This window comes from Vidua chalybeata, chromosome 25 (assembly GCF_026979565.1).
Source record: "Vidua chalybeata isolate OUT-0048 chromosome 25, bVidCha1 merged haplotype, whole genome shotgun sequence".
NCBI classification, from domain to species: domain Eukaryota; kingdom Metazoa; phylum Chordata; class Aves; order Passeriformes; family Viduidae; genus Vidua; species Vidua chalybeata.
This window is the reverse complement of record NC_071554.1, coordinates 1,278,337-1,304,836: the sequence shown is the minus strand read 5'-3', so window position 1 is coordinate 1,304,836 and position 26,500 is coordinate 1,278,337. Positions and strand designations below refer to the sequence as shown.

The window sequence follows — 26,500 nt, the reverse complement described above, 5'->3', positions numbered from 1 at the left end:
CAGCATCTCCTCTGTGCCCATTCACCCTAATTTTAACCCCAAGGGTGCTTTCCCCTCCCAGACTGTAACGTCAGGGGAAAACTCCAAAGAAACTGAAATCTAAGGACTCATTTTTGAAAAGCCTGAGGGAGAGAAGTGTTCAACACCCTCGGATTCCTTTGAAAATCCCACCCAGAGTCTCCAAAGGATTTGAAGCAGGAGCTGGACCCAGCCAGTGCTGCCTGGGATTGGGAGGGATGCAGACTTCAAATGGCCCAAACCTCCCGGGGTTCTCCCAGCCTGGATTGCTTGGCAGCTGTGCCACAAAGAGGGGAGAACACATTTGAAATGCTAAATACCCCAAATCAGCCCTAAATTTAACGCTGAATTTTCCCAGTTTAGCTCCAACCAAGCTGCCTCTCCCCAGTTACTGATATTTCACTGATTCTTCCTCCAAATCTTTTGTCACTTCACATTGAAATTGGCTGAAAAATCAACTATAAACAATTGAAGTATAATTTGAAGTACCATTTGAAGTATTAGAAATTCAGCATTTTTTTAATCACAGCTCCGGACACCTGAAGGGTATTTTAAAAAATATTTCTTATTTTTTTAAGATGTGTGGGGTGAAATTTTACAACACGGCTCAGGATACGGAGCTGTGTCCATGGGTTTAGAACATGGAGCTGTGTCCATGGATCCAGGACATGGAGCTGTGTCCATGGATCCAGAACATGGATCTGTGTCCATGGGTTCAGGACAAGGATCTGTGTCCATGGACTCAGGACATGGAGCTGTGTCCATGGATCCAGGAGATGGATCTGTGTCCATGGGTTTAGAACATGGATGTGTGTCCATGGATCCAGGACAAGGATCTGTGTCCATGGACTTAGAACATGGATGTGCGTCCATGGGTTTAGAACATGGATCTGTGTCCATGGATTCAGATCACAGATCTGTGTCCCTGTGCCAGGACAGGGCTCTGTGTCCGTGTGCCCAGGTGACAGATCTGTGTCCCTGTGCCCAGGTGACAGATCTGTGTCCCCGTGCCCAGGTGACAGATCTGTGTCCATGTGCCCAGGTGACAGATCTGTGTCCATGTGCCCAGGTGACAGATCTGTGTCCCCGTGCCCAGGTGACAGATCTGTGTCCCTGTGCCAGGACAGGGCTCTGTGTCCGTGTGCCCAGGTGACAGATCTGTGTCCCTGTGCCCAGGTGACAGATCTGTGTCCCTGTGCCAGGACAGGGCTCTGTGTCCGTGTGCCCAGGTGACAGATCTGTGTCCCCGTGCCCAGGTGACAGATCTGTGTCCCTGTGCCAGGACAGGGCTCTGTGTCCGTGTGCCCAGGTGACAGATCTGTGTCCCTGTGCCCAGGTGACAGATCTTTGTCCCTGTGCCCAGGTGACAGATCTGTGTCCCTGTGCCCAGGTGACAGATCTGTGTCCCCGTGCCCAGGTGACAGATCTGTGTCCATGTGCCCAGGTTACAGATCTGTGTCCCCGTGCCCGTACCTGTGCAGGTGGGCGGGTCTGGCTGCCAGAAGAACCTGTTCTCGATCTGCACACAGGTGATCTGGGCCTCCCCTTGCAGGGCGTAGCCGGGGTTGCACTGGAAGGTGATGGAGTCCCCGGCCTCTTTGCTGTCCCCGCTCCGGCTCCCGTTCTGGGGGATCCCTGGGTCGTTGCAGGACGTGGCAGTGGAAACTGAAGGGAATCGAAAGCACTCTTGAATATAAATGTTTATTTAACACCAGGCCTGCAGCACCGGCTGTCCTGAGGCTCTGTCCTTACCCAGACATCCAGGCCATGCCTTGTTTCCCTATCCCTCCTCCCTCAGCATCCCAAGAAGTTCCCCCACGCACAAAAATTGCCTTTCCCTTTGCTCTGAGCATCTGCCACTCCAGCTGGGAAAGGCTCTGGGGACCAGCAAGTTCAAGAGCAGCACCCAGGGAGCAGCTTTGATGTAGAATTGTGCACATGGCTTGTTTACTCCATCAGGCCAGACACCCACTGATCTTCCACGGTGTTTTTGGAGAGTTCTGTGCCAGGCACATGCTGCAAAATCAACTCAGCCACCAGCACTTGATGCTTTCCCCTGAGTGGCAGAGAAATTTAGCCTCAAGATCTGTGAAGCATCAAGCCTGACCTTTCAGAAATGTGTTTGTTTCCCTTCCAGACTTGTTGCTGCCTCTCTTTGAGGTCTGAGATGTCCCCTGAGCTGGGGACAGGCAAAGCTTCGCTGCTGCCTGAGCTCAAGGTCTGCCAACAGCACAAGGATTTACCAGCAGGGAAAATCCCAGAGTAATAGGAGTTTTGTGGGCTTATCCACCTCATTAAAGCTCCCAAGATCCCAAAGTGGACAGGTCTGAGCTCAGGTCTGGCTGCTTAGTCACACCTGCTGAACAAAGGCTTTGAGCAGGAGCAGTCAATAAAGCCCAGCTCCAGATCAGGAGCTTATTTCCTGCTAAGTTGATGAGAGTCTGTTACACCCAGGCAGTTTAGAGAAAGCTGCTCTTGAAAGAGCCAGAGGAAATCCCTCTCTTTCTGTGCAGCTGGAGATAAGGAAGTTAACAGCCCAGGCTGGTCCTTCCTGGCAGGATGAGACACAAATCTGGCAAAAAAAAACCCAGGATGGCACTGCTGTGCTGGGTGACACAAAGCTCTGCCTCTGTCTGAGTCATCCCAAAGGTCTGAAACCCAGCAGAAATTCTCCCCAAAATGCTGGCTTGTTCCCCCAGCCAACAAGGCAGCCTGGACAGAAAGTTATGGAAAAAAAAAAAAACCAAACTTGGGAAGATGTTTCAATGTGTCTCAGTCCAGGGAAAGTCACATCATCACTCACCCAACCACTCCCTGTTTATTATTAAAACAACTGCACAAACCTGGAACACTCTGTAAATATTGGAATATATCACCCTAAATAACTGAAATGAATGTGTCTGCAGGGCTGAGGTTTGGCTGGGGTTTCCCTTTGGGTTTGGTTGGATTTTCCCTCTGGGTTTGGTTGGGTTTTCCCTCTGGGTTTGGCTGGGTTTCCCTCTGGGTTTGGCTGGGGTTTCCCTCTGGGTTTGGCTGGGATTTCCCTCTGGCTTTGGCTGGGTTTCCCTCTGGGTTTGGCTGGGTTTTCCCTCTGGGTTTGGTTGGGGTTTCCCTCTGGGTTTGGCTGGGTTTTCCCTCTGGGTTTGGCTGGGATTTCCCTCTGGCTTTGGCTGGGGTTTCCCTCTGGGTTTGGCTGGGTTTTCCCTCTGGGTTTGGTTGGGGTTTCCCTCTGGGTTTGGCTGGGTTTTCCCTCTGGGTTTGGCTGGGATTTCCCTCTGGCTTTGGCTGGGGTTTCCCTCTGGGTTTGGCTGAGTTTTCCCTCTGGGTTTGGCTGGGTTTTCCCTCTGGCTTTGGCTGGGGTTTCCCTCTGGGTTTGGTTGGGTTTCCCTCTGGGTTTGGCTGGGGTTTCCCTCTGGGTGTGGTTGGGTTTTTGAGGAATCCCTGCACATCCCACCTGAGAACTGGATGGCAAAGCCCTGTTTGCTGGTGAAGAAGTCGGTGTTGAACTGCAGGATGACGGAGTTGAAGGTGCTGTGGATGTCCCCAGGCAGCCCCGAGCCGCTCATCTCCTTCAGCAGGATCCCGTTCTCCACCGGCCCGTCCCAGATCCGCAGCACGTCGTGGAACTCCTCGGTGTGGAAAACCATGAAGTGGAGCCTGTGGGGCAAAAAACACCCGGAATTCAGGCCTGGAGTGTGGTCTGTGCCACATTCAGGCAGCCAGGCCCACATGGAAGGTGTTGTCTCCTCTGGAATTCAGGCCTGGAGTGTGGTCTGTGCCACATTCAGGCAGCCAGGCCCACATGGAAGGTGTTGTCTCCTCTGGAATTCAGGCCTGGAGTGTGGTCTGTGCCACATTCAGGCAGCCAGGCCCACATGGAAGGTGTTGTCTCCTCTGGAATTCAGGCCTGGAGTGTGGTCTGTGCCACATTCAGGCAGCCAGGCCCACATGGAAGGTGTTGTCTCCTCTGGAATTCAGGCCTGGAGTGTGGTCTGTGCCACATTCAGGCAGCCAGGCCCACATGGAAGGTGTTGTCTCCTCTGGAATTCAGGCCTGGAGTGTGGTCTGTGCCACATTCAGGCAGCCAGGCCCACATGGAAGGTGTTGTCTCCTCTGGAATTCAGGCCTGGAGTGTGGTCTGTGCCACATTCAGGCAGCCAGGCCCACATGGAAGGTGTTGTCTCCTCTGGAATTCAGGCCTGGAGTGTGGTCTGTGCCACATTCAGGCAGCCAGGTCCGATGCTGGATTGCAGCACCTCCAGGATTTTGATGTATTTTGGGAAGGTCTGGATGTTGCAGAATGGGGTTTAGATCAGCAAACAGAGGAACTTCAGCAGAGAATTGAGAGAAGATGAGGCAGCAGGAGGGAGAGCTCCAAAATCCACACCAGGAAGGGAAGGGAGGGAAAACAGGAGTTACGAAGGTGACAGTGAGCTGACACTGAGGGTTTATTTTGATGCTCTGAAGGCAGATTTCATTCCCTTCCTCTGCATTTCCAAGCTGGGTCTGTCCTGGAGAGAGGGCTCAAGGCCTTCAGCCAAGGCACTTCCACAGGAAATTCCTGAGGGAAAGCTGCAGGAGGCCTCATGGTGAGGGAATTCCTGTTGGAGTCTGGGCCAGTGATGGACCCAAGGGAGAGGCAGGAGGTCCCTCCGTGCCCAAGTGAGGGCTGGTGGCACTCCAGGACAGGACAGACGTGGTCCCAACACATCCCTGGTGGGATCTCACCCTGCTCCTCCCCAGGCTCAGCTCTGCTGTGGGAGGATGAGGAGCAGATGGATCCAGAGCTTTTCCAAGATCTTTGGGATCTTCCCAGGTCAGAAGAACCACCCAAGAACAGGATCCAGCCCTGGTTACGGTGACACCTGGGGGAGTCACCAGCAGAAGGCTGCAGCTCTGAGTGTCCTGAGTGGGAATGGACCCACAGGGATCATCAAATCCAATTCCAGGCCCTGCAGACGTCCCCAAATCCCACCCTGTCCTTGAGGGTGGTGTCCAAACCCTCCTGGAGCTGTGGCAGCCTTGGGAATGTGACCATTCCCTGGGGATGGAGCAGGAGCTGATCCCTTCCCACCTGGAGAGGAGGAATTTCCCTGTCCCTGTTTGTCACTGCCCCATTTTCCCTCTGGCACAACAAAATCAGGCCAACCATGGGCAACTCAACCCCAGTGTGAAACCAAGAAACAGAAAAAAAAAAATCTATAAAAAATAAAACCCATCAGGTGCTGTGCTGAAATCCCTGCCAGCCCATGGAGGCAAACAGGGAAGCTTTCACTTGGCTGCTTTCCCATTTATCTGGGGCAAACATAAATAAATCAGGGGAGAGTCATAAAAAAAAAAAAAAAAAAGGGGGAGAAAAAAAAAAAAAAAGCCCCACTGCAAAATCCTCAGCAACAAAATGATGCCCACAGAAGAAGAGAGAAACCAAAAGAGCTGAATCATAAATCTCCCAAGCAGAGACCTTGAGCAAAGAGGAATAAAGCCAAGCTTGAGGAAAATGAGGATGGATGGTGCAGAGCTGTTCTCCACGGGTGCCTTGGTGTGATTACGTTTGTTCCCAGCCTTAACTGGACCCAGTGAGCCAGAAATGCTGGAAAAAATTCATCCCTGGAGACCTTGGGATGAGGGAGAGGCTGCCAGGGTGGGGGGACACCCTGGAACTGCCAGCAGCAGGGCTGCCTAAAGCACCCCCCCTTTATTTGAGAAGAAAACAACTTCAGGCTGTGCCAGGGGAGAACACCTTGATGCAGGTGATCCATGGGACAGCCTGTGATCTGCTGGGATATCAGATCTGGAGTTCTCTGGAGCAAATCCATCTCTTCCACAGGCACACCTCAGCTTTGCCCTCAGCCTGGAGTGTGAGACCAGGCACAGCCCCTGCTTCAGCAGGCAATGGAGGGGAAAGGAGTTCTGTTCCTGAGGGGAAAGGAGTTCTGTTCCTGAGGGGAAAGGAGTTCTATTCCTGAGGGGAAAGGAGTTCTATTCCTGAGGGGAAAGGAGTTCTATTCCTGAGGGGAAAGGAGTTCTGTTCCTGAGGGGAAAGGAGTTCTGTTCCTGAGGGGAAAGGAGTTCTGTTCCTGAGGGGAAAGGAGTTCTGTTCCTGAAGGGAAAGGAGTTCTATTCCTGAGGGGAAAGGAGTTCTATCCCTGAGGGGAAAGGAGTTCTGTTCCTGAGGGGAAAGGAGTTCTGTTCCTGAAGGGAAAGGAGTTCTATTCCTGAGGGGAAAGGAGTTCTATCCCTGAGGGGAAAGGAGTTCTGTTCCTGAGGGGAAAGGAGTTCTGTTCCTGAAGGGAAAGGAGTTCTATTCCTGAGGGGAAAGGAGTTCTGTTCCTGAAGGGAAAGGAGTTCTGTTCCTGAAGGGAAAGGAGTTCTATTCCTGAGGGGAAAGGAGTTCTATCCCTGAGGGGAAAGGAGTTCTGTTCCTGAGGGGAAAGGAGTTCTGTTCCTGAGGGGAAAGGAGTTCTGTTCCTGAGGGGAAAGGAGTTCTATTCCTGCACTCTGACAATCCAGATTTCCCAATTACAGGCCTAGAAATGCAGGGGGAAAAAAATTAAAAAGCAAATTAAAAACTGGGGAGATGATATCTTTATAAATGTAAGTGTGAGAGAGAGGAAGTTCTGCCAGCTTAGCAAGGAGCAGAGAGGAGAGCCCAGCTCTGCCCTGAGAGTGTGAACAACCCTTGAGGAGCTCTTCCCCAAGCTCCCCACAACCCCAATGACCACCCTGAGGTGTTTTTATGCTGACATTCCCCATCCAAGCTCAGGCCATTCCAGCTTGGCTCTGCTGTGCAAGGCTGGGACCCCCTGGCACAGAGGTGCCACCAAAGCCACCACTTTCCACCCCAGCAGCAGTCTGGGGGCTGCCCACTGCCCCAGAGAGGCTTCCCCAGCTTGGAAGCTGTTCAATATCCTGTCCTTGGGAAGTGGAACATCCCAAAGTGCTGGAAGTGGTGACATTCCCAGGGCTGCCAGAGCTCCAGGAGCGTTTGGGATGCACAGGGTGGGGTTTTGGGGTGTCTGGGCAGGGCCAGGAGCTGCACTGGATGATCCTTTTGGGATCACTTCCAGCTCTGGGGATTTTCTCCCTCCTGTTTTCAGCTGAAACTCTGGAAAGTGGAACCTGTCAATACCCATGGAAGTGGGATGAATTAATAACATCAGTGGATTTTGACAACACTGGGATCAGGGGTGGACCACAACCCACCTCTGCCATGTCTCTGTGTTCCCTGCTCCCAGCTGGGCAAGGCGTTTCCATCCATTTTCCAGCACACCCTCCTCCTTTTCCTCCTCCTTCCTCCTCTCCCCCAGCTCTCCCAGCCCAGCCAAGGCACTCCATGCCCCAAATGAATCCCCTCTGCAAGAGCAGCCCTTTCCCTTTCGTGGCTCTGAAGTGCAGACTCGTTTTTCTCCCCGTCTCACCCTCCTGCCCTTCCCCTCGTGCTGTGCAGAAACAGCTTCATTCCAAAAGCTCTGGTGATTAATTTTCATGTAAGTTATAAATGAGAGCTTTATACAATTGTATCATGCGTGAAGAGGATTATTTTTCCAATGGATTACCATAAAAATGAAGTTGCTGGGAATGTGCTCTCTCCACTCCCCTGAGATCATCTGTGCTGCTGGAGCTGGGAAATGAAGGGGCAGGGAGAGGGAGCTCTGATCTCTGGGAAAGGCAGGGTCACCAGGTGTGTGTGGCTCTGATACCTCCTGGAGCCTTCTCCTTTCACTGCTGGCCTCTCCCAAGCCTTTGCCTGATCCCAAATCTCTGCTCATGTGGGTGCTTTTAGGGATTACAAGAGCGAAGTTGCTGAAGCAGCCTTTGGGTGGGGGGAAAAAGGGACTTCTCTACTCTGTCCTGTAAAATCCTTTTCCAGGAGAATAAAAATAGAGAGGATTTCAAGTGCAAGTTGCTTGTGCAGGGATTCAGCTGCTTTGGCCGTGCTTTTTCTCCTCTGTTCACACCCAGACCTATCCATTATTGAGCCATTCCAAAGGGCAGCGCTAATGGAGGGAATTTCTGCATTAAATAAAAATGAAAGCACCAGACCAAACCTGACTCCAGCAGAACTCCACGGGCTAAAAGCAGCACAGAGCTCACCCTGAGGCACAGGCTGCGCTGGAGAGGTGATGGGTGCTGAGGCAGCAGGGAGGAGAAGATGGGATTGAGAGGGAAGGAACTCAGGATGGAACAGCCACAGGCTTGGGATGAGGCAGGAATGGCTGACAAGCACTGGGAACTCTGATGGGAGATGCTGGGAGAGGATTATAACTATTATTATTATTATTATTATTATTATTATTATTATTATTATTATTGTTGTTGTTGTTGTTATTATTGAACTTTTAAGGTGCATTTCTCCCCCTCAAATCCCACCACTGAGTCAAAGCTTGGCTTGCCCAAATATTCCATTTTTCTGTGGGCTTTGCCCAGCCTGGATTCTGTGGGAACACCCAGGGCAGCCCTGAAGGGCTTGGCAGGGCTGGGCAAACATCACTGTGGGGGTGGTGGGGCAGAAGTGAAGGATCAGGGAGCAGGAGCTGCCTGGATCCTGGGACATTCCCAGTGATTTCCCACAACACCCTCATTCCAGGACTGTGCCACGTGGCCATTCAGCACTTTTGGCAAGTTCCTCATTAATCTGGTGGGGAAAAAAAGGTTTGATTGTGGATGCATCCCATTATGGAAAGGTGTCCATGGACACCAAGGCTCTGGGATGTTTGAGCTCAGGAACACCACGGGCAGCACCAGGACATGGTTTGGTGCCACCACCCAGGGCTGTGACACACAGGGGACACACAGGGCTGAAAACAGAGGAGCAGTGATGCCACTGGGGGCTCTGAGCAGCCTGGGCTGGTGGCAAATGTCTGAAAGAAAAGTAGTTCAGCTGCTTAAGAGGAACCACCCCAGTGACTTTATGCCCTCCCCTGAGAGCATCAGGACAATTACAGCCACTGATCAAACTGCCTCAAATTGCCCAGAGAAGTTGTGGCTGCCCCAGCCCTGGAAGTGTTCAAGGCCAGGCTGGATGGGTCTTTGAGCAGCCTGGTTTAGTGGAAGGTGTCCTGGCCTTTCAGAGAGAGGTTGAAATGTTTAATGTCCCTCTCAACACAAACCATTCCGTGGTTCTGTGGTTACGTACTGTGCCTCCAGAAACTTCCCTTAAAGAGGAAAAAAAGGAAGAAACTGAAGAACAAAAACGTGTTCTCATCCAGCAGGATCACAGCAAGTCTTTTGAAGGTCTCAGCCGCCTAACTTCACCCCTCCCTTTTGCCAAAGCCTTATTTTTTAAAGGTTTTTTCCTGATCCATTGGAAATGAAGGGAAATTCAGGCATGCCAGGGGTAAGCAGGATGGCTGGGAGCACACAGTCACCCAGCCTAAACCACTCCCTGATTCTGGAACCAAAGCAGTGACTTCTCCCTGCTTGTCCCTCTCAGAGCGACAGGAGCTTCTCCCCCCTTGCTTTATGGAATTATTGACCTGGAAAAATCAGCCAAAAAGAAGCCAAACCACAGGAGCCCAGCTCACCCAATGGTGCATCCAGGCTCTGCCTCGATGGTCCAGATGCAGTTGAGGTTGTGGTCGTAGGGAGTTGGATATCCCGGAGAGAGGATCCGTCCTGAGGCCTCTCCTCTGATTGTCCCTCCACACTCAGCTGGAACAAAAATATTTATGGGGTTAGGGAGAAGATTCGTGGCTTTCTGTGGCTCTTGCTTGGCAACAATCTCACCCTGCAACAGAGATCATTCCTGGCTTTTTCCAGGGATTCTAAAAGCTTACAAAGACAAAGAGAATTGCTGAATTCAGCTGAGTTATCAGAATTATTCTGCATTTCTGAGCACCTGGCAAAGCTTGCCTCCACCTTTCTGAATCCCCAGGGAGCAAAGGCAGAGCCTGCCAGGATCCTGCTTCCCTGCTCCACACAGAAGGAGCCCTGCTCCTCTGCTTGGATTCATCAGAAAATGAAGGATAAGAAGCCAAAGAGCTTGTAAATGTCGCTGTAAATGAACTGCAAAGAACGTGAGGATTTGGAATAATTTCCATGACATATCCATTCAAATGCTGTAATTGTCATTTCTTTCAGTTTTCTTTCATTTCTTTTTAATTTCCACACGCTCAGACACGGCCTCATGTCCAACACATGTAGAGCAAACAGGGTGAAGGTTAAGAAAACACACAAATGACAGAGATTTATCTTTTTACATCAAAAAAAATGAGGCTAAAACCCCAGCCAAGGAATGGTCCTGCCTCCTGGGAGAGAGAACACGGAGTGCCAGGGGCTGGGCACATCCCTGGGTGTGGAGATCTCCCAGGGGACTCAGTGTCCAACAACTTGCCCATGTCCTGGGCACAGCAGGGCAGGAATCAGCAATCAGCCCCATTCATTTAACACACAAAAAACCCCAAATCAGAATTTTCCAAGCAGGAAGAGGTGCAGGTGAAAGGGAACTCTGCAAAGGGAATTGAAATGTCTGGGGCTGGGATCAGGTGTCAGGCAGCTCTCAAATAAACCTGGCTCTGAGCTGTCACATGCCAGGACACACGCTGATGTCACTATCAGGAGGTGCCACTCACTTCAACACGTCCAGAGTGAAAAGGACAAGGGCTGGAAAAGCACAAGGAAGCAAAAAACCCTTGTCAAATGTGTGTTTAGGGCAGTGTTATTTCATGCTAAAGCTGCTTCAAGTGCTCTCCATCTCACACAGGATCCTCACCACATTAATTAATGCAGATGCAATTAACAGCAGAGTTAATGTCAGTGGATCAGCAAAGCAGGGACAAGGGTGGTCAGGGTGGGGAATCCACAAGGAAATCATTTCCTGGAAGTTCTGGCAGAGCAAGAGGCGTCTCCATCTCAAGGACCTTTACCACACACAACTTAATTAGTGCAGACGAGCAATTAACAGCAGAGCTAATGTCAGTGCACCAGCAGAGCAGGGACCGAGGGTGTTCAGGGTGTGGGATCCAAGGAAATCTCTCCCTGGAGGAGGAGGAGGAGGAGGAGGTGTCTCACCCACACAGGTCGGCAGGGGCTGGTCCCAGGCTCTCCTCTCCCCAGTCAGGCACACCAGCACCCTGGTGCCCCTCAGGGTGTAGCCAGGGTCACAGCTGAAGGACACCGAGCTGCCAGCGAAGTGTCCCTCGTCGTGCACCTTGTACCCAAACTGGGGGACGCCGGGGTCCTCGCACTTGATGAGCTCAAAACCTGCAGCAGGGAGGAAGGGCAGCTGTTGGCACTGGGAATTTCAGAGTCAGGAGGGTTTTGCACAAAGCCAAAGTGTTTTCGTCTTACAGTCATGTGGTGGGGACCAAAAGGGCCATATTGGAAGTTGGTGGGGTTTTAATTAATGTTGGGAGTTTTGATCTGGATTTCTGGATCGTTACAGCCTCGGCAGGAAAGGTTTGATCATATCCCAGGGAACAGGGACAGGAGAAGAGGAAATGGCCTCAAGCTGTGCCAGGGGAGGCTCAGAATGGACATCAGCAGGAATTTCTCCCTGGAAAGGGTTGAAGGGGGTGCTCAGGGAGGTTTGGAGTGCCCATCCCTGGAGGTGTCCAAGGAATGCCTGCGTGTGGCACTCAGTGACAAGGTGGGGCTCGGGCACAGCTTAGACTGGATGGGCTTTTCCACCCTCAATAATCCCCTTGGAGGGCTTTTCCACCCTCAGTAATCCTGGGATTCTGTGCTCTCCCCACGCTCCAACTCCACTTTGGGTACGAGATCACCACAGCAGGGACTCTTCGCTCACGTGCAACGCAAAACTATAAAAATACACCTTGACCAGCACACATGGGACTGAAACTCACTGGAGAACTGCAGCTCGAAGCCTTTGCTGGTGTTGGCAGTGTCGGTGATGAACTCCAGCCACATGGAGCTGGAGGTGCTGTTGATGCTGGTGCCCAGCAGCTCCGAGCGGCTGAAGGTGCCCAGCAGCCGGGCAGAGCTGTTGGTGCCATCGTAGACCTGGCAGGGGGAACAAGAAATCCAGCCTGGAAAAGCCATTCCAGGGATCCAACCATCACTGCCCAGAGAGGCTGTGGCTGCCCCTGGATCCCTGAAGTGTCCAAGGCCAGGTTGGACAGGGCTTGGAGCAAACTGGGACAGTGGAAGGTGTCCCTGCCATGGCAGGGTTGGCACTGCATGATCCTTAAGGTCCCTTCCCACCCAAACCATTCCAGGATTTCTCTGCAGTTTCACTGAGCTCTAGAACAGAGAAATGAGGAGGAATTTATCCCACCTTGTCCCTGCTCTGCTCACAGCAACATCCTGGGCTATTCTTTGGCTTTTTTTTTTTTTTGGTGGAGCAGCTCCCATTAAGTGCCCTGATTTGGGGTCACCTCAAATCAAGGAATTCGCTCCTGGCACTGAGCTGATCCCGGGTATTGGAGGGAAAAGGGAAGAAAACAACCAACCCCACTCTGAATTCCAGCATCAGGCTGGAAAAGCGAGTCAAACCCTTCAAGATTTGTCCCACAAGTGATCCAGGAGCGGTCCCTGGATCCCCAAGTGCAAACAGGGGCAAATCCTTTAGGCAATGTGAGCTGAGATCCAGGGATCTCCACTAAAAGTCTGACTTGATGAAACTCCACAGTGCTGCCCACCTGAGGAGCAGGATTTACACCCTGGAGGATCTGCACCCTCCTCCTGATCCCTGATTTACTCTGCACGCAGGGCTGCATCACCTCAACTCTCTTTCCCACGGAGCAGCTACTGAAAAAACCCCACATTTTTCCCCCAGACTGACTCAGAGATGAGCCTTGAATTCGCTGTGATTTAAGAAAAACACAAATGGGTTTTTTTTTCTTCCTTCCTTTTGTGAGGACCACGAGCAGCTCCTCACCAGTGGAGATCGATAGGAACTTTCCCCAGATGAGCAGCTGATGACAAACCTGCTGAGAGAATGTAATTCCTCTGACAAGGAGTACATTCCTTGCATTAACAGGAAATCTTCCTCCCTTTCCAGTCATTTATGAGCTGGAAATGTGGATTACATCTCTCCTGGAGTGTGACACTTCAATGAGGACAGAGGCATTCCTGGGAAGATGGCTCAGCACGTCCTTGTAATATTAATGCCTCCTTCAAAACCATTCCTTTGGTTAATAAAAAACTCAGCCTGGATTTGTCCCCTCCTCCACAGAGTCCTGAAGCTTGAATAATCTGAGAAGAGTCTGGAGTTCTGCATTTCAATCAGCCCCTTTTTTGGAAGAAACCAGCCTTGATTCTTCAAAGCACTAAAATAATGCTCAAACTGCTCTGATGGATGAGGAGTTTTTCCTGTGCAATTCCACAGGTGAGAGCTGAAGTTTAGATGGTCTGGGGGCAATTTGATCTTCCAAATTTGAAGATTTCTGGGGGAAGATTTGATCCTCCAGTGCCATGGCAATCACTGGAGCATTCCTGGGATGACACAGAGGTCACTCCCACCTAATCCCATAAAAATTTTAGAGCACTCCCATGAGCAGCTCCACTGCCCGAGCCAGAATTACCTTGAGGACATCTCCTGCCTCCAGCTCGAAGGTCCTGGCTTTCAGCTGGATGCCTTTGCCAGGCTGGCTCTGGATGGAGTAGATGCACTCGTGGTTGTTGTTGTAGTTCAGGGGGTAGTTGGGGGACAGCAGCACACCCTGGGTTCCCGTCACGGACGAGCCACACTCAGCTGCAGCGAGACACAAAGGCACATTTCAGTGACCCCACGCACGTTCTGGCCACACCACACATGCAGGTGACTCCTCTGAAGGCCACAGCTGCTCAGCTTTTCTTGCAGCAGCAAGGAAAGGGGCTTCTCCCTGTCGTTATTCACCACAACCTGTCGTTATTCACCACACCCTGCAGATTGCTCCCTTTTCCATCACATTTCCTAGCCAGCCTTCTCTCCTCCTTCAGAATCTGTGGGAATGTAAATACGGGGGGGGGGGATCTGGGTGGAATTTGGGGGGAAACTGGGAATCTGTGGCGATTCCATGTGGATCTACCCGGGATCTCTACTCGGAGCATTTGACTTCCAGCCAAACCTGAAGTCAGAAGATTTGTGGGCCTCAAAACTTGGCAGAAGGATCCTGGCTAGAGGAGGACAAAGGTGGCAGCTCTGGAGGCTCAGGCTATCGTGGGTGTGAGGAGCGCCCAGCTTGGATCTGGCAAAAACCAACTCTGATCTGGCACTTCCAGTCCCTGACTCACAGGGACACATCACAGGGACTGGCACGGTGTGGCAGCACATTTCCCTCTCTCTCTCAGGATTTTTCATAGAGGAGCACAGAGAGAAAGAAAGAGAAAATTTCTATTTCTGCTCCTTGTTTTTCCCCATGTGGAATGTGTTTGGAGAATTGTTTACCTGGGGTGATTGCTTGGTTGGATTCTGGTGAGGATTGTTTGGGGCTGGTGGCCAATCCAACCCAATCCAATCCAATCCAATCCAATCCAATCCAATCCAACCCAACCCAATCCAATCCAATCCAACCCAATCCAATCCAATCCAATCCAATCCAACCCAATCCAATCCAATCCAACCCAATCCAATCCAATCCAATCCAATCCAATCCAATCCAATGTGGCTGGACTCTCAGAGAGGGTCACAAGTTGTTAGTAATTAGATTTGGTAGTTAGAAAAGTAGGTTTGTAGTTTTAGTATCTCCTTTAAATAGTATATTAATGTATGATAGCATAGTTATAATAAAGAAATCATTCAATTTCTGAGCTGGAGTCACACATCAGCATTTCTTCCCTCTGGGTTTGCCTGAATTTTACAATAACACAGGTGGATCTTCCTTCCAAAAAGCAGGAGCAGAAGTCCCAGGGATGTCCTCCCAGAGCAAAGATCCCAGTGGTTTGTCACACACATCCACAGCCCCTCAGCACGTGGGAATCTGGGTGAAATCTGGGGGAATTTGGGGGGGAGGTCTGTGGGGGATCCATGTAAATATAAACCTGTGTGAATCTCTGTGAAATCTGTGTGGATCTGTGGGAAATCTGGGGGGGATCTGTGGGAAATCTATGGAAATTTTGGGGGAATTTGGGGGAATCTGTGTGAATCTCTGTGAAATCTGTGGGAAATCTGTGGGAAGCTGGGGGGATCTGTGGGGAATCTGTGGGAATTTGAGTGAATCTGTGGGAAATCTGTGTAAATATAAACCTGTGTGAATCTCTTTGAAATCTGTGTAGATCTGTGGGAAATCTGGGGTAATTTGGGGGGGAATCTGTGGGAAATCTATGGAAATTTTGGGGAATTTGGGGGGATCTGTGGGACTCTGTGTGAATCTCTGTGAAATCTGTGGGAAATCTGTGGGAAGTTGGGGGGATCTGTGGGAAATCTGTGTAAATATAAACCTGTGTGAATCTCTGTGAAATCTGTGTGGATCTGTGGGAAATATGGGGGGATCTGTGGGAAATCTATGGAAATTTTGGGGGAATCTGTGTGAATCTCTGTGAAATCTGTGGGGAATCTGTGGGAATTTGAGTGAATCTATGGGAAATCTTTGTAAATATAAACCTGTGTGAATCTCTGTGAAATCTGTGTGGATCTGTGGGAAACTGGGGGGGGAATCCGTGGGGAATCTGTGGGAATATGAGTGAAATCTGTGGGAAATCGATGGAAATTTTGGGGGAATCTGTGTGAATCTCTGTGAAATCTGTGTGGATCTGTGGGAAATCTGGGGGGATCTGTGGGAAATCTATGGAAATTTTGGGGGAATTTGGGGGAATCTGTGGGAATCTGTGGGGAATCTGTGGGAATTTGAGTGAATCTGTGGGAAATCTGTGTAAATATAAACCTGTGTGAATCTCTGTGAAATCTGTGTGGATCTGTGGGAAACTGGGCGGGAATCTGTGGGGAATCTGTGGGAATTTGAGTGAATCTGTGGGAAATCTGTGTAAATATAAATCTGTGTGAATCTCTGTGAAATCTGTGTGGATCTGTGGGAAACTGGGACGGAATCTGGGGGGGAATCTGTGGGGAATACGAGTGAAATCTGTGTAAATGGAAATCTGTGTGGATCTCTGTTGAAATCTGTGTGGATCTGTGGGAAATCGATATAAATCTGTAGGAATCTGTACGGATCTGTGTGGATCTGCCTCAGAACAACCCCACGCTGAGGATTTTCTGTTCCTTCTGCCGAGCTCCCACACGAGCCAGCCGTGAGTCACTGTTTTCCCAGCCTGTTTACCCTGGAAGATTTTCTGCTGTCAAACACTGGCTGCCTGCTCCTCTGGGGCTGTGCAGGCAGGGCTGGGGACAGGCACTCCAAAGTCCCCTCCCCAGAGCAGTTTTTGGGATCAAGCTCGTGTCCCTGAGTCCCCACAGCTCCTGGAGCTGAGGGAACCATCCCAGGGCAGCTCCTGGAGCTGAGGAAATCATCCCAGGACCAGAATTAGCTCCAGGACAGCTCCTGGAACTGAGGAAATCATCCCAGGACCAGAATTAGCTCCAGGACAGCTCCTGGGGCTGAGGAAATCATCCCAGGACAGCTCCTGGAACTGAGGAAATCATCCCAGGATGAGAATTAGAGCTCCAGGACAGCTCCTGGAGCTGAGGAAATCATCCCAGGACCAGAATTGGCTCCAGGACAGCTCCTGGGATTGAGGAAATCATCCCAGGACCAGAATTAGCTCCTGGACAGGTCCTGGAGCTGAGGAAATCATCCCAGGACAGCTCCTGGAACTGAGGAAATCATCCCAGGACCAGAATTAGAGCTCCAGGACAGCTCCTGGGATTGAGGGAACCATCCCAGGACCAGAATTAGCTCCAGGACAGCTCCTGGGGCTGAGGAAATCATCCCAGGACAGCTCCTGGAACTGAGGAAATCATCCCAGGACAGCTCCTGGAACTGAGGAAATCATCCCAGGATCAGAATTAGCTCCAGGACAGCTCCTGGAGCTGAGGAAATCATCCCAGGGCAGCTCCTGGAGCTGAGGGAACCATCCCAGAGCAGCTCCTGGAGCTGAGGGAACCATCCCAGGGCAGCTCCTGGAGCTGAGGGAACCATCCCAGGGCAGCTCCTGGAGCTGAGGGAACCATCCCAGGGCAGCTCCTAGCTCTGCTGCTGCTCCAGGGAAGGGTTAAGGAAGCAGCAGATGCACCCAGAGGAGGCACTTTGGAGGTGACTTCGTCCTCTGCTCTTGCCAGGGATGAAAAGCAGGATTTTGGCACAGATTCCCCAGGGATGATGCTGGGGACATCTCAGGGAGCTGTGCTGGCCAGAGGGTTTGGACAAAGGAACGAAAACCACTCTGAGTTCTCCCCAGACCATGTCTAGGACAGGAGCTGAATACAGAGTGCCTGGAAAAGCAATTAAATCTCCTGTGATCTTAATGAGTCAGCCTCCCATTTCCATCCCTGTCCAGGCAGATGTGAGCAGGCAGTGGGGACACTGTGACAGAGCTGTCACCCTGCCACAGAGCTCTGGGCCATCAGCCCTGAGCTTGCCCTGTTATGATAAACCCAAGCTGTTAATTGTGAGCCAGGAACAGCAGCCAGAGTGCCCACTTAGCGCTGCTGTCTGAGGCTCGAGTTCAAAGCCCTGTAAAAGATTATTTTTTTTTTTTAATTCTCATTCCCCTGATGAGCTTTGTCTGCAGCCTGATTGTTATTCCTGCCTGTCCCAGCAGGATGAGGCCTCAGAGCTCAGCAGAGCTGGGAAATTCAGCACCACAGGCTGGGAGGAGGCAGCAGCTGGCTCTGCTTTGCCCTGCAATGGCCCTCAAGGGTCACCCAGAGCTCAGGACAATCTCCTGGGCAGCCAGGTGAGATCCCTGCCCTGGCTGATCTGCAGGAATCCCTCATGCTCTGGGTGAGCAGAGCTGGGAACGAATTCCCATTGAAATTCTACACCTAAAAAACGTGTGGCACCTTTTTCCCAAGGCCTGGGAAAATCATCCTCCTTCCTTCCAAATTTGTCACACTCCTCATCGCTGCCTCGCCAGGAACAGCAGCAACCAACAACTGCAGACCAATCCCTGCCCTCCTCTACCCTTGGATTTACTGATTTATCAGTGCAAGTAACTGATAAGGCTGGAGGGACTGAAAGAGGACCTGCAGTGGTCAGGAAGGGAAAGGTGTAAGGGGTAAGAAACACGTGGAGAACAGGGGGGCTCCCAGACACATCCATGGAAACGTGGAATTTGCCTGGATATGGAGATTACAGCTCTCTGTAATTCCATGGGGAACGCCTTAAACCTGGGCAGGATGGCAGGAACTGCCCCAAAAGGGAGGAGCAGCTCTGCAATCACTCACTTGGGGTGGGGCTGGGGCACAGCCGGGGATGTGTCACCCTCCTGGGGATGTGTGACCCTCCTGGGGATGTGTCACCCTCCTGGGGGATGTGTGACCCTCCTGGGGATGTGTCACCTCCTGGGGATGTGTGACCCTCCTGGGGATGTGTGACCCTCCTGGGGGATGTGTGACCCTCCTGGGGATGTGTGACCCTCCTGGGGATGTGTGACCCTCCTGGGGATGTGTCACCTCCTGGGGATGTGTGACCCTCCTGGGGATGTGTCACCTCCTGGGGATGTGTGACCCTCCTGGGGATGTGTGACCCTCCTGGGGATGTGTGACCCTCCTGGGGATGTGTCACCTCCTGGGGATGTGTCACGCTCCTGGGGATGTGTGACCCTCCTGGGGATGTGTCACCCTCCTGGGGAGAGCACTGAAAGGCTGGAAGGGCTGGAAGATCCTTCCTGCTGCCTCTCTGCCATCCCTGCTCTGGATTGAGCCCACCCTGGGGATGTCACCCATCCATCCCAGGGGATGTCACCCATACCAGAGATGCCACCCATCTATCCCAGGGATGTCACCCCTCCATCCCAGGGGGATGTCACCCATCCTAGGGGTGCTCCCATCCATCCCAGGAGATGTCACCCCTCCACCCTGGAGGATGGCAACCCTTCCATCCCAGGGGGATGTCACCCATCCCAGAGATGTCACCCATCCATCCTGGGGGATGTCACCCATCCTAGGGGTGCTCCCATCCATCCCAGGGATGTCACCCAACCATCACAATAGATGTCACCCAACCATCACAATAGATGTCACCCATCCCAGGGGTGCTCCCATCCATCCCAGAGATGTCACCCATCCATCCTGGGGATGTCACCCATCCCAGGGGTGCTCCCATCCACACCAGGGATGTCATCCCTCCATCCTGGGGATGTCACTCATCCCAGAGATGTCACCCATCCATCCCAGAGATTTCACCCATCCTAGGGGTGCTCCCATCCATCCCAGAGATGTCACCCAACCATCCCAGGGATGTCACCCCCATCCCAGGGGTGCTCCCATCCACACCAGGGATGTCACCCCTCCATCCTGGGGATGTCACCCATCCCAGGGGTGCTCCCATCCATCCCAGAGATGTCACCCATCCATCCTGGGGGATGTCACCCATCCCAGGGGTGCTCCCATCCACACCAGGGATGTCATCCCTCCATCCTGGGGATGTCACCCATCTATCCCAGGGATGTCACCCATCCATCCCAGAGATTTCACCCATCCTAGGGGTGCTCCCATCCATCCCAGGGATGTCACCCATTCATTCCAGGGATGTCACCCATCCATCCAGGGGGATGTCACCCATCCCAGGGGTGCTCCCCTCCATCCCAGGGCTGCTCCCCTCCATCCCAGGGCTGCTCCCCTCCATCCCTGCCCACCTCGACAGTGCAGCACAGCGGGACCAGCCAAGCGAAATGAAAGCACATGACCACCTACCAACACACCTTGGCAGAGGCGAACTCCACACACGCCGTCTCCCGCCCAGGCAGGTGATCCGGGACGCTCCCTCCAGCCGGTACCCCGGGAAGCAGGAGAAGGTCAGCACGTCCCCCACTCCGAACTGCAGCCCCTTCCTGATGCTGTAGGCTGGCACTTCTGGCTCGTCACACGGCTCCAAGTCGTATTCTGGAGGGGATAAATGGGTTTTAGGGGATGGCAAATGGGTTCTGTCCTCCACGGAGAGGACACGAGGATCCAAAGGAGCTTTGATCCAGCTGCAGTGAATCCATGAGGATTCCAAGCCATGAAAACCCACCTGGATTTCACCCCCAACCTAAAATTCAGGGGTTCTGTCCTCCCTGGACAGGACAAAGGATCCAAGGGAGCTCTGATCCAGCTGCAGTGAATCCATGAGGATCCCAAGCCATGAAAATCTACCTGGATTTCATTCCAACCTAAAATCCAGGGGTTCTGTCCTCCCTGGACAGGACAAAGGATCCAAGGGAGCTCTGATCCAGCTGCAGTGAATCCATGAGGATCCCAAGCCATGAAAACCCACCTGGATTTCATTCCAACCTAAAATTCAGGGGTTCTTTACTCTCTGGAGAGGACAAAGGATCCAATGGAGCTCTGAGCCTTGATCCAGCTGCAGTGAATCCATGAGGATTCCAAGCCATGAAAACCCACCTGGATTTCACCCCACACCTAAAATTCAGGGGTTCTGTCCTCCCTGGACAGGACAAAGGATCCAAGGGAGCTCTGATCCAGCTGCAGTGAATCCATGAGGATCCCAAGCCATGAAAACCCACCTGGATTTCATTCCAACCTAAAATTCAGGCATTCTGTCCTCCCGGGAGAGGACAAAGGATCCAAAGGAGCTTTGATCCAGCTGCAGTGAATCCATGAGGATTCTAAACCATGAAAACCCACCTGGATTTCATTCCAACCTAAAATTCAGGGGTTCTTTACTCTCTGGAGAGGACACAAGGATCCAAGGGAACTCTGAGCCTTGATCCAGCTGCAGTGAATCCATGAGGATTCTAAACCATGAAAATCCACCTGGATTTCATTCCAACCTAAAATTCAGGCGTTCTGTCCTCCCGGGAGAGGACAAAGGATCCAAAGGAGCCTTGATCCAGCTGCAGTGAATCCATGAGGATTCTAAACCATGAAAACCCACCTGGATTTCACCCCACACCTAAAATTCAGGCGTTCTGTCCTCCCGGGAGAGGACAAAGGATCCAAAGGAGCTTTGATCCAGCTGCAGTGAATAAATGAGGATCCCAAGCCATGAAAACCCACCTGGATTTCACCCCCAACCTAAAACTCCCCCCCACCCCAGCACCTGGATCCCAACCACCTCCAAAGACAACAGGTCCCAGTTCCTGTCACAGTGGCACCGGTGGGGGACGGGGATTTGTCACCGTCCCTCTGCTGCAGCCCAGTGAGGATGGATTGATCCGGGTGGGATTTCTGCTGCCTCTCCATTTCTAATCCTGGAAATGGATGATCCCTGCCCAGGGAATGCAGGAGGACACTGAAGCTGCTGCTCCAAGGAAGGTCACCTGGTTATTTTGGCCAGCAGCCAAACTCACGTCTCTGACCCCAAACCAGCTCGAAGGAAAACGCTTTTGAGGGTGTTTTTGGCAAAATCCCCAAGTCCAAAGCCTGTATGTTAACATATATATATGTAAAGGAAGCTAAAAATAGAACTGACTCCTGTTTTTGCTTTTCAAGATAGGAAAGAAACCTTGAAATACACTGAAAATGAGAGTTATAATTAGAGGCGAGCTTTTGAAAGGCAAAAAGCCGTTTTCCCCTCATCAAAATGGGAGTTAATTGGAAATTTTCTGACTGGTTTCCACATGCAAAATCCCTGACTTCAGAGGCCAGGAACAAAGGCACTGGGAGCCAGGTTTCAGCTGCATCTATGGCAACAGCTCTGCCCATCAGGGAGGGTGCCAGACCAAGCTCCACAGGAAAAAAATGGGGATTTCTCTCCTTCCCTGGGTGCTGAGCTGGCAGCTCAGGACTGGGAAGGACACAGGGACAGAGGCAAGAACAGCAATAAAGCTCGTGTCCTTCACTGATTGTTGTAGGGAATGGCTTCTGGGGCACTCAGGCAGCAAAGATTGGCATTCCCTGGGAATGGGAGCACTTGGGAGTCATTTGGAGGACTCCAGCCCAGAGGACACAGTCAAACACCTCGTGCCCTTCAACCAGAGGCTGCCCCAGTGCCACATGTCCCTTTTTGAGGTCCCTCTCCAAGTCCCCACGCTCCTTCTGACCGACAGCTGCTGAAAGATCAGGATTTCCTTTGAAAAATCTGCATTTTGGATCACCACACCCACCCAAAGCCACCATCACCGTGATGGCTGAGCAAGCACGGCTCAGCATGGGATTGCTGGAACTTCCCTGGGCAGGAATTGTTTCCCTTCTGCCTCCTCCTGACTCCTGGAGTCAGGAAGATCTGGATCCCTCAGAGCCCTGCTGGGTGCAGCAGGAGGGGGCTCCCATCTGCCACCAGAGCAACTGAGCCAGCCCAGGCAGGGAAAATGCATTTTCCAGCTCCCTGGAAGTGCCAGTGGGATCATGGAAACCCAGCCTGGGATATGCCAGGTGTGTTAAAAATCATGGAATGGTTGGGGTGGGAAGGGACATTAAGGATCATCCAGTGCCATGGACATGGGACACTTCCACCGTCCCAGGCTGCTCCAAGCCCTGCCCAACCAGACCTTGGGCACTTCCAGGGATCCAGGGGCAGCCACAGCTGCTCTGGGAATTCCATTCCAGCCCCTCCCCACCCTCACAGGGAGGAATCCCTCCCCAATCTCCTCTTTCCCAAGCCATTCCCTGTGTCCTGTCCCTCCAGGCCTTGTCCCCATTCCCTCTCCAGCTCTCCTGGAGCCCCTTCAGACCCTGGAGGGGCTCTGAGCTCTCCCTGGAGCCTTCTCCTCTCCAGGGGAACATTCCCAGCTCTCCCAGGCTGGCTCCATGGCAGAGGCACATCCAGGACGGGCTGCAGGCTCAGGATGGCCACTGGAGGAGCATCCAAGTGGAGCAAAAGCCAGAGGCAAAAAAAGAGGGAGCAGACGGACAAAGGGAGGGACCAGCCCTGCCCTGCTCCCGCTCCAAGCAGTCCAGATTGCTCCGTGCTGCTTCCAAAGGATCCCATCTGTGCCTGTGCTGGAAACGCTGGGCCTGCTGCAGGGATTCTGCTCTAAAAACAGAGAAGGTGCCTGGGGAAAGAGGGACAGCATTCCCCAAAAATCCTGAGCTGCAACTGTCCAGAAACGGAGCAGGGAAGGTGAGGGTGAGGAGAGGGGTTTCATTCCAGTGGGTCCATTCCTGTTCTCCAGCCCAGGACAGAGAGAATTGTTCCCCCTGGCTATATGGGGGCTGCAAGGGGGATATTTCTTGGGATACATTGGGAAAATTTTTTTGGGACACATTGGGAAAAATTTCTCAGGACACATTGGGAAAAATTTCTCAGGGCACGCTGGGGTTTAACACTGGGATAATTTACTGGGTGACAAAAGGAGTGACCCAAATCAATGGAAAATGATTCCCAGGGATTTACTGGGAGGGTGGGGAGGTCTTGGCACCCCAGAGAAGGGGTGGCCCATCCCTGGAAGTGTCCAAGTGTTGGGGCAAGCTGGGATAGGGGAAGATTGGGCAGGGGTGGATCTGGATGAGCTTTAAGGTGCCTCCCAACCCAAATAATTTCCGGGAAAGGGGAAAGGGGAAAGGGGAAAGGGGAAAGGGGAAAGGGGAAAGGGGAAAGGGGAAAGGGGAAAGGGAAGGAGAAGGAGAAGGAGAAGGAGAAGGAGAAGGAGAAGGAGAAGGAGAAGGAGAAGGAGAAGGAGAAGGAGAAGGAGAAGGAGAAGGAGAAGGAGAAGGAGAAGGAGAAGGAGAAGGAGAAGGAGAAGGAGAAGGAGAAGGAGAAGGAAAGGAAAGGAAAGGAAAGGAAAGGAAAGGAAAGGAAAGGAAAGGAAAGGAAAGGAAAGGAAAGGAAAGGAAAGGAAAGGAAAGGAAAGGAAAGGAAAGGAAAGGAAAGGAAGGAAAGGAAAGGAAAGGGAAAGGAAAGGAAAGGAAAGGAAAGGAAAGGAAAGGAAAGGAAAGGAAAGGAAGGAAAGGAAAGGAAAGGAAAGGAAAGGAAAGGAAAGGAAAGGAAAGGAAAGGAAAGGAAAGGAAAGGAAAGGAAAGGAAAGGAAAGGAAAGGAAAGGAAAGGAAAGGAAAGGAAAGGAAAGGAAAGGAAAGGAAAGGAAAGGAAAGGAAAGGAAAGGAAAGGAAAGGAAAGGAAAGGAAAGGAAAGGAAAGGAAAGGAAAGGAAAGGAAAGGAAAGGAAAGGAAAGGAAAGGAAAGGAAAGGAAAGGAAAGGAAAGGAAAGGAAAGGAAAGGAAAGGAAAGGAAAGGAAAGGAAAGGAAAGGAAAGGAAAGGAAAGGAAAGGAAAGGAAGAAGCCTTTGGGCAGCTGCTGTCACCTGAGAAGGTGATGTTGAAGCCCTCGTAGGACATGGAGAAGTCGGAGATGAAGCGGATCTGGGCCGAGAAGTTCCCGAAGAGCCCCGCGCTGAGCGGGGCCGGCAGCCGGGACCCCGTCAGCTGCTTCAGGGGCTGGGCAAAGCTGGAGTTCTCAGTGATCAGCAGGTAATCGTGGCCGTTCTCCAGGTGGAACGTGTGGAAGGTGAAGAACACACCTGCAGAAGGGGGGAAACCCACGGCTGGAGTCATCCCACAGCATTGCCATTGCCCCGCTCCCCACCAAGGGCAGGGGGGAAATTGCACTGAAATGATGGATTTTGTTCTGGTGGAAATGAAATCAATTAAAACCCGAAAGCCTGGGTGTGGCAGCAGGCCCAGAGCAGGGACAGGCCCTGGAAATGTTGGATTCCTGTGCCCTTGTCAGGGATGACACAAACTTGCTCCAGGGACAGAGCAGGCTGAGGGAGCAGCCCAATATAAAATTATTTTTTTATTCTAAAAGTGACTTTTAAATGGAGAGCAAGAGCAGCAAGGCTGGAGCTGGGAGGGCTCGAAAACAAGCATGTTCCAGAAGGAATTCCTGCCTGGAAAACCAGGATTTAAACCCAGCCTCAAGGTCAGGGAGGCTTTTCCAGAAGTGTGTCAGTGGTGCAGCTGCAAGGACCTTCCCATGATGGGCTGAATCAGAGAATCATGGAATGATTTGGGTGGGAATGACCTTAAAAATCGTTTTATTCCATCCCCCTACCATGGGAAGGGACACCTTTCCCTAGTCCAACTTGATCCAAGGAAAAAACCCTACTTTTATTCACCTTTTCTTGCCCAAAATAAACCCCACAACAACTCCAGCCACGGAAATCCCAGCCAAACACAGCAAAACTATTTTGCCTCTTCCTCCCAAATTCAATTTGAACGATTTGAAACATTTGGGGAGAAGGCTGTGACCTTGCTGCATTTGTAAATGAGCCAGAGAGGAGTAATGGATTACTTAAAGTCCCCTTCACACCTCCAGACACACAATGGGAAGCACTTCAGGCTCCTGCAGGAGCCTCCAGCGAGGTGATTTTTCACGCTGGAATTCAAACACCATTAGAAACACTCGTTCTCTGGAAAATAATTCCAGCTTGGAAATAAAAAAAAATAATAATAATAAAAAAAAATCAACAACAAAAAAAAAAAGGCAGCGAGAGCAGAGCCAGGCAGGATCTGAGCTCAGGAACTCTGTCACAGCATTGTCACACCGGCTTAACAAGGCAAGGAGATGCCAAGCAATAAAAAGCCTTTTTGCATTTAGATGGATTTTTCCATCCTGATCTCCCAGCTCATGGAGCAGCCAGGGCAGGCTCCAGAGCCCCTGCTCGGGTGGGATTGGGATTGATCCTGCTCCCTGGAGAGACACAGACAAATCCAAGGATGGAATCTGGGCTTTGGGAGAGATCCCTGCTTGGCTTGACCAGCTTGTTTCGTTTAACCCAATAATTCACACCCCAAGGGCTGGCTCTGCATCCCACCACTCCTGAAATATTTCACCCCAAAGAAACAGCAGGAAACCTGCAAAGAAAGCCCACAGGAAGATCCTCCTCCTTGCTGCCCATTCCCTATTAATTTCTGGAGATCAGGGAAAGCTCTGGAGATCCAATATCCAACCCCACAGCATCCAAATCCAGCTGAATATTCCGTTTATTTATCCCTGGCTCTCTCCAAGTTCTTCCTGGGGGTTTGCTGCTCACATGGAGCTCTTCCCTTCCCAGAAGTGAAGGTGAGAGAGGCTGGAAACCAATAAGGGGCTTTTCCCATGGGATTGGGAATGAAGGAATTGTGGGATCATCCCAACCTTTATCCCTCTGCAGCACCTCACTGCCCTTCAGCGTCTCAGAAGGGTTTTTATGACCCAAAACTTAGGACTGACCTTGGTAATTCCTTCCTTATATCCATTCTGTGAAGAATGTTTTTAGTCTCACTCTTCCCCCCCCCTGCAAAATTCCACGAAAGCAGGAAACTTCCAAGAGTTTCCAAATGGTTTGTTATTTCCACCAGGAGCACAAAACAGAAAACAGGCACAAAACTGACCTGAAAACTGGGATGTGGGGGATGCAAAATGACTTTATTCTCCCCCGACAGCAAATTTATACCCTCAGCTTTAGCAAACCCAGCCTAAGGAACAGAAATAACATCAACCCTCTGGAATCAGCACAAGAATAATTCAGCTATCCTGGAGAACATGCCCAAATTCCAAGTTTTTTAAGGTAAGAACTCCAAGCAGAGTGCACGAGGCTCCTCCAGCACAAAGGGTTGTGGAAC

The 26,500-nt window shown here is 51.6% G+C and overlaps 1 protein-coding gene across 1 annotated transcript in view; it reads right to left on the bottom strand.

Moving 5' to 3' along the window:
• CSMD2 (CUB and Sushi multiple domains 2) overlaps positions 1-26,500 on the bottom strand; it is a 273,933-nt gene that overhangs the window by 69,742 nt on the left and 177,691 nt on the right. Inside the window, exons 20-27 of the mRNA XM_053964332.1 lie at positions 24,199-24,414; positions 19,712-19,900; positions 13,503-13,672; positions 11,823-11,979; positions 11,029-11,220; positions 9,543-9,669; positions 3,473-3,675; positions 1,492-1,683 (exon numbers count right to left, since the gene is read on the bottom strand). Of these exons, the coding sequence (XP_053820307.1) occupies positions 1,492-1,683; positions 3,473-3,675; positions 9,543-9,669; positions 11,029-11,220; positions 11,823-11,979; positions 13,503-13,672; positions 19,712-19,900; positions 24,199-24,414 (1,446 nt within the window). The remainder of the gene's footprint in view (positions 1-1,491; positions 1,684-3,472; positions 3,676-9,542; positions 9,670-11,028; positions 11,221-11,822; positions 11,980-13,502; positions 13,673-19,711; positions 19,901-24,198; positions 24,415-26,500) is intronic.